Source organism: Pteropus vampyrus, unplaced genomic scaffold (assembly GCF_000151845.1).
Source record: "Pteropus vampyrus isolate Shadow unplaced genomic scaffold, Pvam_2.0 Scaffold130, whole genome shotgun sequence".
Taxonomy (NCBI): domain Eukaryota; kingdom Metazoa; phylum Chordata; class Mammalia; order Chiroptera; family Pteropodidae; genus Pteropus; species Pteropus vampyrus.
Window position 1 is genome coordinate 3715488 of NW_011888911.1, and position 14788 is coordinate 3730275.

Sequence of the window (14788 nt, forward strand, 5' to 3'; positions counted from 1 at the left end):
TCCTTTATGGTGGTGGAACATTTCTGTATCCTGATTGTGGTAGTGGTTACTCGAATCCATACAAGGGGTCAAATTGCACAGATCTACACACACACACAACACAACACAACACAAACATGCAGTGCATGTAAACTAATGAAAGCTGAATAACAGTCATAATCTAGTTAACATTATTATACCAATGTCAATATCCTGGTTTTGCTATTGGGCTACAGTTGTCTAATATCTCATCATGGCAGGAGCTGATGGATTTCAAGGGACTCTGTGCATTATTTTAGCAATTTCCTGTGAATCTATAATAATTTTAATTTTTTTTAATTAAATAAATTCTTAAAAGCATGATCATAAGTTAATACATATCTGGGAATTCTAAAGTTGTACTTTCTTGAAGTGCAAGCCTATTAACAGTAATTCTTACAGATTTTATTTTAATTTATTAAAAACAAAGACATCTTGAGTTAGAAGAACCCAAGGTAATTTAAATTTCTATTAAGTAATAGATCATTCTTATATTAAATAACATTTTATTAAACAATAATCTCTTAAATAAATTAAAAATATCCTTTTGTTTGTCTCCATACAATATTCATAAACACTGATTATTTAAAGGGACTCAACTATTTTAAAAGGGGATAATAAACTTTACTGTGATGTTCATAAATCTTTATGAACTCAAATCCTTAAAACTAATATGTTACCTAGAATTATCATTAGTAAAATTTTCAATAACATTAATTATGTACACCTTTATAGCAGAGAATTCTTTCCCCTGTGCCCTGGGAAATGTATAATCTCTGATGGGAAATTATCATTTGTTGTCAAAATTGAAGTGCAAACACAGACATCAGTTTCCTCCCTGAAGAGCTTATCATGATGAGAATGTCCTAGGGGAGACCTACAACTGGATATCTAATCAGGTCCAAAAGAATTATAAGCCTTAGGCAAATGCCATGTATTCTATGACATGTTGGCTCACTTGTCAAGTCTGCGGTTTCCTTTTACACTCTCTTAGTAAATCTATAAACAGAGGCTTGATCTACACCACAGAATGACTCTTGGATCATCCAGACTTTGAAATCTATGCTGTGACTCTTTTGCTAATGAAAGGAGATTATCTGACTACAACTGCTCAGGTCTGATATTGGAAAAGCCAGTTTTTCTTCCAGGGCAATGGAGGTGAAAGACACATAAAGGATCAGCACTGAGTTCTCTTAATGGGAGGAGAATGAGTTAATCAGGTTCCTATTTTTTTCTCACTCTCTCTGTTGCTGGAAAATGAGGGCACATATTCGTATTGAATAATAAGAAGTATGGAGCGCTAACTCTACTGCAAACATTATTGTCAGCACACCTCTGGGGGCTTTGCCTCTCAGTCTGGTAGCACACAGCTATGGCAGTTCCAAGTGACACATCAGAATACAGCAACATCAGAGGAAGAAGAGGAGATTTTTCTCTTTCTCAAGAAAAAAATTTTAATTGAAGTGTACTATATACATAAAAGAGTTTAAATGTTATGGGTATACAGATTAATACATTTTCACAATGTATTAATTGTGAAATGACTAATTTAATCATTGCTGAATTAATTGTTTTTCTTTCATGCTCTCCTACAGAACCAAGGGAAGCACATTCACCTTCCTTTCCTCATTCTCCGTCCAGCTAGGATGGAACTGCAGACAAAAATGCGTAGAAACATGGGAGTATATAGTTAATTATAAATCTATAAGCTACCAAGGCTCTCCTCAATACCTGTTATCAATTATTGACTTCATGAATTCTAGGTGTAAAGTATCTGGAAACCCTATAGGTTGTGAGAGGCTGCCTTCCAGGAAGCAGAACACCTGTATGGTCTCAGCTCTGGAGGAATCTTCTCTTTCTTGATAGTCATCATAGGAGAACTCAGGTATCTAGTACAGTAATGGAAACATAAGCCGGAAGTAGGAAGTGGAAGTTTAGATGAATGAGAAAGAGAGGTGAGGGATACATCCCCAGTACAAAAGGTCATCAGCAGGTCAACCTATTCCTCAGCTACGCCATTCCTCTATCTTCTTATAAAGACAGCATAGCTGTTTGTCGTATGCAGCTCATGCAGACAAAAGACACGGTGATTTAAATATTGAGGAACGTGTGTGGCAGTCCATTCAGACCCTTAAGATCTTATTTGATTACAACCAGTCTGAGTTCCCTTCTCATGAAAGAGTTTGTAAGGAGAGAGCTGGTTTCTCTATTAATGGAATTTTCATTTGTTCTCACAGATTTCTGAAGTCGAGAATGCTGGCTAGAAATAACTCCTTAGTGACCGAATTTATTCTTGCTGGATTAACAGACGATCCAAAGCTCCAACAACCCCTCTTTTACCTGTTTTTAATGATCTACATTATCACCGTGGTGGGCAACCTTGGCTTGATCATGCTCATTGGTCTAAATTCTTACCTCCACACCCCTATGTACTATTTCCTCTTCAACCTATCCTTCATTGATCTCTGTTTTTCATCTGTTTTCACCCCCAAGATGCTGATGAACTTTGTGTCAAGGAAGAATATCATCTCCTATGTCGAGTGCATGACTCAGCTGTTTTTCTTTCTCTTTTTCGTCATCTCAGAATGCTATATATTGACCTCAATGGCCTATGATCGCTATGTGGCCATATGTAATCCATTGCTGTATAAAGTCACCATGTCCCCTCGGGCTTGTTCTGTGCTAACTTTTGCTGCATATGTAATAGGATTTGCTGGAGCATCTGCTCACACAGGTTGCATGCTCAGACTAACCTTCTGCAATGTTAATATCATCAATTATTACTTGTGTGACATCCTCCCTCTCCTCCAGCTCTCGTGCTCCAGCACTTATGTCAATGAAGTAGTCGTTCTCCTTGTCGTGGGTATTAATATCACGGTACCCAGTTTTACTATCCTAATTTCTTACATCTTCATCCTCACTAATATTCTTCATATCAAATCCACACAAGGAAGATCAAAAGCTTTCAGTACCTGTAGCTCCCACATCATTACTATTTCTCTCTTTTTTGGATCAGCAGCATTCATGTATCTTAAATATTCTTCTCCTGGATCTATGGACCTGGGGAAAACGTCGTCCGTTTTCTATACTAACGTGGTGCCCATGCTCAATCCCTGGATCTACAGTTTGAGGAACAAGGATATCAAAGTTACACTGAGGAAAGCCCTGTTTAAAATCCAGAGAAGAAATGTATTTTAATTAGAAGCTGCAATAACATAAAAATATTTTTAATTTTTTTATTTAATTTTTATTGCTGTTTTTCAAAAAAGGGTTTTGTTTATAACAATGTTGCTCCTTCAGATTGTATTATGTGTGGTTTAATAGACTTGTCTTATCATTTCCCTTATAGCTGATCTTGTCTCATGTTTTGCCTCTATATCTCTTGAACCCTGTATCATTTACTTAAGAAAATGTTTATAAACAGAACACATATACTGACCTTTTTTCTTTTTTTGTTTTCATTCATCCCACAAGAAGCCGTAACTCTGTTAATGGTAGAAGCAAAGCAGTACACATTTCATACCAAGCTGCAGTTACTTTTTTAAAACACATACACACACACACACACACACACACACACACACACACACACACAGAGTCCTTGTTTTTAGATGCTTAGTTAATTCCATGTTAGCACTTACAATGTCATTACTATTGTTCTTCAGGGTTCAACCTGCCTTTGCTCTCAATACATTTACTTGTGACATGACCAATTCTATGTCCTTAACTTCCACACTTGTTTCATCAACCTCTTCTTTTCTCTCCTCTTGTACAGTTGGGTTTTCTTGAATGTTTGAGACAGTTTCACCTTGAACTTAGAATTCTTCAGCAACTGCTAGCTGTACCTGCTGAGATAAATCCTTGGTCTTGGCTTCCCAAAAATCTATGTCAGTATCTGAAGCTGGGCTCTTGTAGACATCAGGTTTTGTGATGACAAAGAGGATATTCTTAGATTTCCCTATAGTGACCCTATGACCCCTGAATTTGTCATAGACCCAGTTTGGACCTAGCCTTCGGTGCCTTCTTTTTACTCCAGCTCTGTTTTGCTTTAATGACTGGCTCTTCATCAATTCCAGTTGCTGCTGACAATTGGGCTTGTGTGGTTGCCTGTTTGGAATCTTGTTCCTCAATCTCTGGTACTATTTCATCACTGTCAGATTTTGTTCCAGACCCTGTCTCAGCCTTGGGCTGTGGCAACTTCTACTCTGTAGTGGGACAGTTTCTGTGGCTTCACCAGGCATTTCTGTGTGGGGACTGTGGAACCATGATGTCAGCAGAAAAAGCTAGGCTGACTTTTTTTTCCCCATTATTTTTTGTACTTGGGTCTCCTGGGCTATTCCTAATCTAGACAAAAGTGGTGAAGTTCATAAGGCATAGAACATTAAAATTACAGCTTGCTCACCTAAACACAGAAACACTAAATACTATAGAAGCATTTTCATTCTTATTAATATTATTGCTGGTATAGGCAACAAAATTCAGAGCAATGTCTTAATTAGAAACTATCTATATAGTTTAAAATGTAATCAGATCCCCCTGATTTTGTCCTTTTGTTCTATTTTTCTCACCAACTTTCTTTTCATTTTATGTCCTTTCTTGTTCCCTTTGAGAATGGCAAAATTCGTACCACACATCACTTGTGTTTGAGAGCCCCTATCAGCCCAGTTCATTTAATATTGATGAGAATACATATAAATTTACCTTTTATTGCTAAAGATAGCATCAACAGAGTATGATTAAAGGAATACTACATATGTATCTTAGGATTCTAATGGGGGAGGTAACTTGTTTATTACAAAACTTGGATCAATTGCCATTTAATAACATAAAATATTTAAAAAATAACATATAGTAGTTCTTACTTTAGAATTTATCATTTAGATGGAAATGTTGCATGTTAAGTTAGAAAAAATATGTTAGGCATTGTTTTACTTATCTAATAAAATTTATCATTAAAAAGTATATATTAATAGTAACGAACTGTATTCCTAGCAACATTTTGTGAGCTTATTTAAACCTGTCTCTTAGTCCAGTCAGGCTGCTACAACAAAACACTGTAGACTAATTAAACAACAGAAATTTATTTCTCACAGTTTGGAGGCTGGCAGTCCAAGTCAGGGTGCCAGAATGAACAGGGGAGGGCCATCTTCTGGGTTGCACACGTCTCATTACATCCTCACGTGGTGAAAGGTGCTAGTAATCTCCCTGGGACATTTTTTATAAGGCACTAATTCCATTCATAAGGATTCTATCCTCATGACTTAAGCACCTCCTAAAAGCCCTACCTCCTAATATCATCACCTTTGAGGGTTAAGGTTTTAAAATTTGACCACAGAGCACCTGTCTCATCAATAAGATAATAAACATATTTAAAGTAGATGCTATTTCCTATAATTTCCCTATTTCTTTAATACTTTTCTTGTTTTATATTTGGAATATTAGATATATTTAGAGGACAAGAAATACTTGCTGAATTGTGTTATATTCATTGAATAACAACAGTAAATTTTATTGTTATAAACAATATTTAATAAAATATAATAAGAACAATAATAAAGAAAGAAAACAGGAAAAACTTTGGGGTATAATTTCTTTTTGGAGGGTGGACTGTGGCAGCCATAGAGAGGTATTTCTAACTCTCCTTCAACAGAAGCAGCTGTGGGGAGCATCGTTAACTGAAAGTCTATAGCTGATACTCCTTTGGCTCCACTATAGTGTTCAAGCAGAGTACATGCTTAACCTGTGATGTCCCCAGCCAATGGCTTTGCATGGTGAGTCATACAGGAGCTGGCCTGTTCTGTGTAGTAGTATTCCTTTCTAATAAGAAATATTTACTTAGGGGCTCCCTATCATCCTGAGTGACTTTTTAGAACTTTATTGTGGTCTGTGATTCTTCTACTCAATCCTTGCTTCTCTCTCTCCTTTCTTAGGTGTCAAACTTTCATCTTGGTCTGCATGCCTTTATCACTGACTCCCACTCTCTCTCATTTTATCCTTCACAGGCATTTATCACAATAAATGTCTTGCAAGTCTAATCATTTCTTGGTATCTGCTTCTTGGGTAACTCTAAATTACACAGAGGACTTACATAACTAATTCTGAAACTTAGTATAAGGCTCTGATAATCCAGACAGATAGGTTTTTATTTATTTTTTAATTTTATTTATTTATTTGTTTTTTGGCTTGGTTGACCTCACAGATTGCAAGGACCTTGTCAGTTTACGATCCCTTATTTTTTATTTTTTATTTTTTACGCCTACAGCACCTGGTCTTCCTAGGTGGTCTCCCATTCAAGTATACTAACCAGGCCTGACTTTGCTTAGCTTCTGAGATCAGACAGGATCGAGCTTGTTCAGGGTGGAACGGCCATAGACAATCCAGACAGATAGGTTTTTAAATAAATATAGACAATTAAATTATGATAGAGAATAGAAGATTCAGAAACAAATCTTCTCTTATACAGTCAAATGATTTTTTGGCTAAGAAACAAAGTAATTTCATTAAAGAAGAGCTTTTAAGCAATTGACGCTAGACATACTACCTATTTATGAGAAAACAATTAAACTGGATCTCTACCTCACACTATACACAAAAAATTAATAGTAAATAAAACAAAACTGTATACATAAAGCTTAAAGATAAATCTTCTAGAAAAAAACATAGGAAAGCATGTTGGTATAGGTGCAGAGTTCTTAGACGTAGTCTAAAAAGCACTACACCCAAAAGAAAAACAGATAAAGTAAATTTCATTAAAATTAGAACATCTATTTATCAAAAAAAATTCATAAGAAAGCCACAGACTTGAATAATATTGGCAATACATCTACCTGATAAGGGTAATGTATCCAGAATATATAACAAGTTAAAAATTAAATGCTGTCTCAATAATAAAATAAATTATAAGTAGGCAAATGATTTGACACATCTCAAAGGAAGGCGTGCAAATGGATTAACAGTGCACTGGAGTTCACTTGTCTTCACAACCTCAACAGCATTTGTTATCTCCTGTTTATTTTTATTTATTTTCATCATAACCATTCTAACAGTTGGGAGATTATATCTCCATGTGGTTTTGATTGGCATTTCCCTGATGATTAATGATGTTTGCCACCTTTTCATATAGTTTTTGGCCATTTGCATGTCTTCTTTGGAAAAAAAGTCTATTTGAGTCCTTTGCCCATTTTTAAATCAGATTATTTTCTGGTTTTTTTTTTGTTAGAGTTGAATGAGGTCCTTATTTGTTTTACATATTAATGCCATATAAAATATATGGTTTGCAAATATTTTTTCTCTTCTGTTGGTTGCCTTTTCATGTTGTTGATGATTTATTTTGCTGTATAAAAGCTTTTTTAGGTTGATGTATATCCACTTGATTTTTCCCTTGTTGATTATATATTTGATGTTATATCCAAAAAAAATTATCACCAAGAAATATGTCAAGGAGTTTTTTCCTTATGTTTTCTTCTAGGAGTTTTACAGTTTCAGGTCTTAGGATTTAAAAAAAAATTTCTCTGGTTTTTTTTTTTTAATTGAATGTTTTCACACAAAACATTATATAAATTTAAGGCGTACAACGTGTTAATTTGATACAATTATATATTGTAATACAATTGCCATTGTAGCAATATTTAGCACCTCTATCATATTATATAATTATAGTACAATATTGTCTAGATTCATTGTACCCTGCATTAGATCTCTATGGCTTATTTAATACTTGTTGCAAGTTTGCACCCTTAAACAACATCAGTCCCCTGCAATATTGTGATTTTTAAGAAATGTATATTTGGTCATTCAGAAGACCAAAATATATTTTTCATATATAGTTTGTCTTTGTCTAAAATTCCTGGCTCACAGCTCCCGGAACTATTGGAATTTCCTAAGCGTTAAGAGTGAAAAAGGTGTCTTTTGTTTTGTTAATAAGATGGCTTTGGGAAAGCAAGGAAGAATAGGGGCTGGTTGCCAAAGGAGCCAACCAAGCAATTAGAGAGCTGTAACTTTCAGTCCTACCCCTGGATCTCCTGGCAGGGGAAAGGGGCTGGAGGTTGAATCAATCACCAAAAGGCCAATAATTTAGTCAATTATGCCTATGTAATGAAGCCCACATAAAAACCTCAAGAGGATGATGGGATTTGGAGAGCTTCCAAGTTGGTGAAACATATGAAGATTCAGAGAGAGTGGCATGCTTAGAGAGGGCGTGGGAGCTCAAAGCCCCTTCCCATATACCTTGACCTTTGAAACTCTCCTATCTGGCTATGCCTGAGTTATATCCTTTTACAATAAACTGGCGATCTAGTAAGTAACATTTTTCTCAGAGTTCTGTGAGCTTCTCTAGCAAATTAATCAAACCCAAAGAAGGGGTTGTAGGAACCTCTTATTTATAGCCAGTCAATCAAGGGTGCAGATAACAACTAGACTTGCAATTGGCATTCTGAGTTGGTGTGGGTCCTTGAAACCTCCAACCTGTACTCAATTGGTCATTAGCACAGAAAGCCTGGGCTTGCTGCTGGTGTATGAAGTTTAGGGGGCAGGAGATACAGCCTTGAAGATCTAAACCCTTAACCTGTGGAATCTAATGCAATCTCCAGGTAGATAAGAGTTGAAATCGGGTTGAGTTCTTGGAAAGCCCGTTGGTGTCTAAGAATTGTTTGTTAGTGTGGGGGACAGCCCCCATGTTAAAATTAAAACCAGAAACTCAATTTATCCCCTACACTCCATCCTCCAACCCCTGACGAGCTCCATCATACTCTCTGCTTTCCATTTGGCTTTCTTAGATACCATCTATATGTGATAATGTCAATAATTATATTTCTATATCTGACATATCATTAACCATATAATATGCTCAAGTTCCTTCCAATCGTCACAAGTGCACATGCAATGATAAGTATATCATTCATTGAGGGTTTCTTCATTACAGTAACTACAAAAAGAACTATAAAGGAGGAAAAATAATTCATAACAACTCACTAAATGAATCAAGATCTAGTAAACCACTAAGTAAATGAGTGAGTGAGTGTGTGTTCGAAGCAAGGCAAATGTGAATGATAAACTGTTCCATATAATTTAAAAACCAATTGATCTCAAGAATCAACATCATTAAAGTTGTCATACTACCCAAAGTAATCTATAGATTCAATGCATTCCCTATCAAAATACCAATGACATTTTTCAGAGAACTAGAACAAACAATCCTAAAACTTATATGGAACCATAAAATCAAACTATACTACAAGGCAACAGTAATCAAAACAGCATGGCAGTGGCATAAAACATAGGGCCACTCTACTAACACAGGGAGACATAGAAAAAAGCACAGGGAGGCAGCCAAAATGGAGAGACAAAGAAACAACATGTCTCAAGTTAAAGAACAGAACAAAGCTCCCAAAAAAGACCTAAACAAGATGAAAATAAGCAATCTACCAGATGCAGAGTTCGAAACACTGGTTACAAGGATGCTCTATGATCTTAGTGAGAACTTCAACAAAGAGATAGGAAACATAGAAATGGAGATAGAAAGCATATAAAGGAATCAGTCAGAAGTGAAGAATACAATAACTGAAATAAAGAATTCATTAAAGGGAATCAACAGTAAATTACATTAAGCAGAAGAATGAATCAGCATTTTAGGAGATAAGGTAGCAGAAAACACACTATCAGAACAACAAAAAGAAAAAAGAATCCAAAAAAGAAAATAGTTTAAGGAGCATCTGGGACAGTATCAAGCATACCAACATTCACATTATTGAGGTACCAGAAGGAGAAGAAAGAAAGCAAGGAATGGAAAACCTACTTGAAGAAATAATGATGGAACACGTCCCTAACCTGGCGATGGAAATAGACATACAACCCCAAGAAGCTCAGAGAGTTCCAAACAAGATGAACCCAAAGAGGCCTTCACCAAGACACACCGTTATTAAAATGCCAAAGGTTAAAGACAAAGAGAGAATCTTAAAGCAGCAAGAGAAAAGCAGGTAGTTACCTACAGGGGAGCTCCAATAAGACTGTCAGCTGATTTCTCAACAGAAACTTTGCAGGCCAGAAGGGACTGGCACAAAATATTCACAGTGATGAAAGACAAGGACCTATAACCAAGATTACTCTACTGAGCAAAGCTATCATTTAGAATCGAAAGATAAAGAGCTTCCCAGATAAGAAAAAGCTAGAGGAGTTTATCAACACCAACCCAGTATTATGAGAGAAATGTTAGAGGAACTTCTTGAAGAAGAGAAAAAAGAGATCAAAAATATTAATAATAAAATGGCAATAACTACATATCTATCAACAATTATTTAAATCTAAATGGATTAAATGCTCCAATCAAAAAATAGGATGACTGAATGCATAAGAAAACAAGACCTTTACATATACTGCCTACAAGAGACTCCAGATTGAAAGACACACCAGACTAAAAGTAAAGGGATGAAAAAAGATGTTTCATAAAAATGGAAACAAACAAACAAACAAAAAATGCTTACACCAGACAAAGTAGACTTTAAAACAAGGGCTATAACGAGAGACAAAGAAGGACCCAGTAATCCCACTTCTGGATATTCATTCAAAGAAACCCAAAACACTACTTCGAAGAGACATATATATCCATATGCTTGGTCAATGAAGAAGTTAACTTATGGAGGTATTTCTCATTTGCTATACGTTGACACTGGAAATTGACCTCTAGACTTCAGCCTGAATCCCACCTTCAGAACAGTTGCATATACTAGGGAGTTCTAAGGCTGACAGTATTGGATGATGCAGCTCCCCATCACTCCTCTCACCCCGAGTGTCTCAGGTCTAGTCAAGTGGAATGCTTTACTCCAGGAACACAAAAGGTCCTACCCATGGGAATGTCACTTCATTCGAAGATCTAGAGTCAACCTTGCTTTCTCTGAATTAGGGAATACTCAATGCAAGAGTCTTCCTGCCATACCTGCACCTGAATTTTTTTTTTTTGTGCACCTGAAATTTGTTTGTGCCTTTTTATGTCACAGATTTCTCATTTATATCCATCCACAGATTCCAAGTGCACAATTAATATTATCTGAGTTGCAAAAATCAGCTCCATATTATCAAGATTTGGGGCATGTTCAAACCCATTTGTGTGGTTTAATTAACATAAAAGTAACATGTTGTTAAAGGCCTGCAGAACTAGTTAAGTTTGCTGGGTCAACTACCTCTGTGACTAAAATCTAGGGGGGAAATCTCCTAAGAAGCTGTCTCACTGCTAGCATTTTGATACTTCTAGGGGAGATAACATTTACTTCATCTGTCTATAATTCTTTAATACTCAGGAAATCTCATATGGCCAAGTGCATAGCTATATCGTTCCAGTGGCTATTGTTCTCTGGATTCTGGAACTGAAAGATGATCATCAGGGACTTGAGGAAGATTGCTTTACATATACTCTGATCTGGGACAACACAGCAGTCACCTCTAATGCCCTCATCCATAGCCTCACTCAGTATTTCAAGCCCTTCAGTACAACTAATAGTGTGGTGACAATAATGTGGCCTGTGTTAGTCATGAAACATTCTGGCTGCAGAGAAGGAAGGCTTTCAGCAATTAGTAAGCCTGACAGGAAACAAGGGAAATGGTTTCCTATAAAAGATCTTTGTCCTTTTCCATGAATGTGATGGGATTTCTTAGAAAGTTCAATAGCACTAAACAGAAACTTTTTTCTCTCATCAGCCAGAAAGCTACTTTATTTACTTTTGGGGAGAGTATCACTTAAATATTTATCAGTTAAGCTTTGCTAAGACATTTCAATAGAGCATTCTACCAATTATTTAGTGAATTCATGTGACTTCATCTGTCTTGAATACAGAGACAGTTTAATACAATACGATTGGTTCTAGATTTTTAAAGGAATGTTTTATTTTATGAGCATACATATGATATATGCAGCACATATATGATCAACTACTACAATATTAATGCTAAGGATCTTGTCAAAATTTTCCAAATATACTGTTCCACTCATACTTCAAACATGTAACATCTTTAGGATGATTTGCCAAGTTTTGGCATAGCTCCATATTAAAACTATAGGTTTATACACCCTTCTTGTAATGTATAAATAGAAGTTTGTCTAAAGTGGGGAAAAGATATCTCACTAACTCTGACTGCTAAAAACAAAATATTTTCTTAAAAATCAGAGAATGAAGTATGGTGTGATAGGAGATATAAGGATGGTGGAAACAAACGAGCCACAGGGACTGACAGATTGAAACCTGGCGAATGTCATCATACACAAGGAGCTCTAACTTCAGCTAGATGCTGATTGATTTGTGATGTCACCTAAGTCCTATCGACTTGGGTGTTTGCTCAAGTGGGATGGACAGATTCCAGGATCCCTAACAATCTTTCTGGTTCTTAGAGCCTGCAGTTCCAGTTAAATCAAAAGAATGGAAACCATCCTGAAAACCCACTGAATGTTAGCAAGAAATAATTGGACCAATCTCCAGCATTGACGGTCTTGTCTTCTGTGGAGGTTTAGTGTTGTTATGGGTGAGCAGATCTTTCAGCCCAGCCCATGCGCGATCTATGAGAATCCACACCTGGGATTAAATGGGCAGAGAAGCCAGCCAGGCCCTCCACTAAGGCACAGTGAATTTCTTGGAATCCTTACCACCCTCTGGTCTAGTGCCTGTGTCAACAAGTGTATTCCTTTTTTTTTTTTTTTTCTGAATTGAAAACTTTTCTCCCTGTCGTCTGCTAGGCTCTGACATTCTTAAAACAGAATCTAAACCTAGCTGGAAAAAAGGGGGCATCTATTTCTTGCTGATCCAGCAATAACTTTTCACTTGCATGTCTATCCAACAGGAATACGGTTTTAAAAAGAAAGCACTAACTGTGTTTGGGGAGAGTGAGCAGTTTGTGGTAGAGGCACATTATGGGCCAGCATGAGACAGGAGACCTTGCCCCTGAGAGTCTTATTTCATTGTTGGAGAGACCAGTCAAACACATGGAGAATAACAAAATGGCCAAGTACTAGACCCGCGCCAAATCAAGAGAATGACCTGGGCTGGAGAGAACCCACAGAGATCATTGGATTTGAATAAGCCTTCAGGGGGAGTGAAACCTTAGAGCAGGGAAGGGAAGACGAGGACTGTGTAAGACAGGCACATGGGTGATCGTGTACTGAAACAGGGAGTAAAGCCTGGTTCTTTAAAGGCTTTTGTTGAGAAAATAAAGATAGGTTTGATAAGGTAGCCCTGAGTTATGAGTAGTCTAGAAAATTATTCATTCCTTTATCTTCCAGCTCTGCCTCTTTCTGGTGGAAGGGGAAAGAAAAGAAAGGAGAAATGAAGGGAGACAACCTAGGTGCCCATTTGTCCTCCCGGCAGGAATCCCAACAGAACACACCTTCAAGAGACCATTCTTCTTAGAGCCTCTGGGTAACTGCCAGCCCCTAGAGTACCTCCTCATTGTCCCGGCCCAGCTCAAGCAGAATCATCTCCCCTGGGGGAGCTGCCTTCTTCACCAGGGCCTCTTCATGTGCCTCTCTCCTTCAGGAGCAATCTTCTTTGGCCACCATGGGGAGCACCAACATGTGGGGTTCTGGTGTGGGTGGGTGCCATGGGAGGTCCCAAAGAAGGTCAAAATGGGTGCCCTCTAGGCTTGCTGGTAGCTTTGGATAGGTGAGACGAGTTGGATTCTGGCAGGAGGGCAGTACTTAATGCTACAGAACTTAATGCTACAGTACAAGTAAAATGGTTTAAATGGCAAATTTTATGTTATGTGTACTTTCCACAATTAAAAAAACATTGGGGAGGTGGCTCCATAGTGTAGCAGTTAGCATGTCTGCTTTACACGCAGAAGGTCCTGGGTTCACAACCCAAGTGGAGCCATGGACCATACCCCCAGGGCGCCAGGCCCCGGGTGCGAGCAGTGAGCACGTGAGAGGAGACACCCCGCCTTCCAAGATCTGTTCTTAAGGGGAGATGGCATATCGGCAACATCCGTAGGTCAGGGGTGGAAGTGGGGGTTGAGGGATTAAAGAGGGGAATAAATAAATAAATAAACAAACATTGGTAACATGCAAATATATATTTAAATGTGTGTGTGTGTGTGTGTATGTGTGTGTGTGTGTGTGTGTAATCTTAATGGCTTAGAATAGAACAATTTTAAGCCAAACAAAGGCTAATCACTAATACATGCTAAAACATGGAAGAGCCTTGAAAACATGCTAACTAAGTGTAAGAAACCAGACCTAAAGAATCCATATTGTATGATTCCATTTACATGAACTGTTAAGAATAGGCAAATCCACAGACACAGAGAGAAGATCAGTGGTGGCTAGAGGCTGGGGGAGGGTGGAATAGAAGTGACTATTTAATGGGTACTGGGTTTCTTTTTGAGGTGATGAAATATTCTAGAATTAGATAGTGATAACGGCAGCATAACTTTGTGAATACTCTAAGAATCACTTTTTAAAGAGTGAATTTTATGGCATGTGAATTAGATATCAATTTTTTAAATTGTGTGATGAATAAATAAATGCATTTTTTAAAGTCAACGCATACCATTCTGCATGCTTTATTTAGTTCCCACTTTACTTAACCCCATAGAGATAAACACAGACCACCCACATGAGAACAAACACTATTCAGAGCTTGCTCCGTAAAGCAAGAGAGTTGAGCAGCATCACTTGCCTTTAGAGACTCAAACGCAAACGGAGAAGTGCGAGACCTTTCTGGTGGAAAAAACGAAGACACATCTCGATCCAAGGTTGGGATGCAGGGAGGCTGGAGGTGGGCTGACTTGAAGG

At 37.3% G+C, this 14788-nt stretch overlaps 1 protein-coding gene and 1 pseudogene across 1 annotated transcript; one reads left to right on the top strand and one right to left on the bottom strand.

Annotated features, from left to right (window-relative positions):
* The first annotated feature begins 2268 nt into the window (after positions 1–2268).
* Positions 2269–3216, top strand: LOC105296832 (olfactory receptor 8B3). Its single transcript, XM_011367154.2, has one exon. It carries the CDS (start codon positions 2272–2274, stop codon positions 3214–3216), a length of 945 nt encoding a protein of 314 aa, XP_011365456.1. The 5' UTR covers positions 2269–2271.
* Positions 3217–3476: 260 nt separating this feature from the next.
* Positions 3477–4259, bottom strand: LOC105296879 (annotated as a pseudogene).
* Between the last annotated feature and the right edge of the window lie 10529 nt (positions 4260–14788).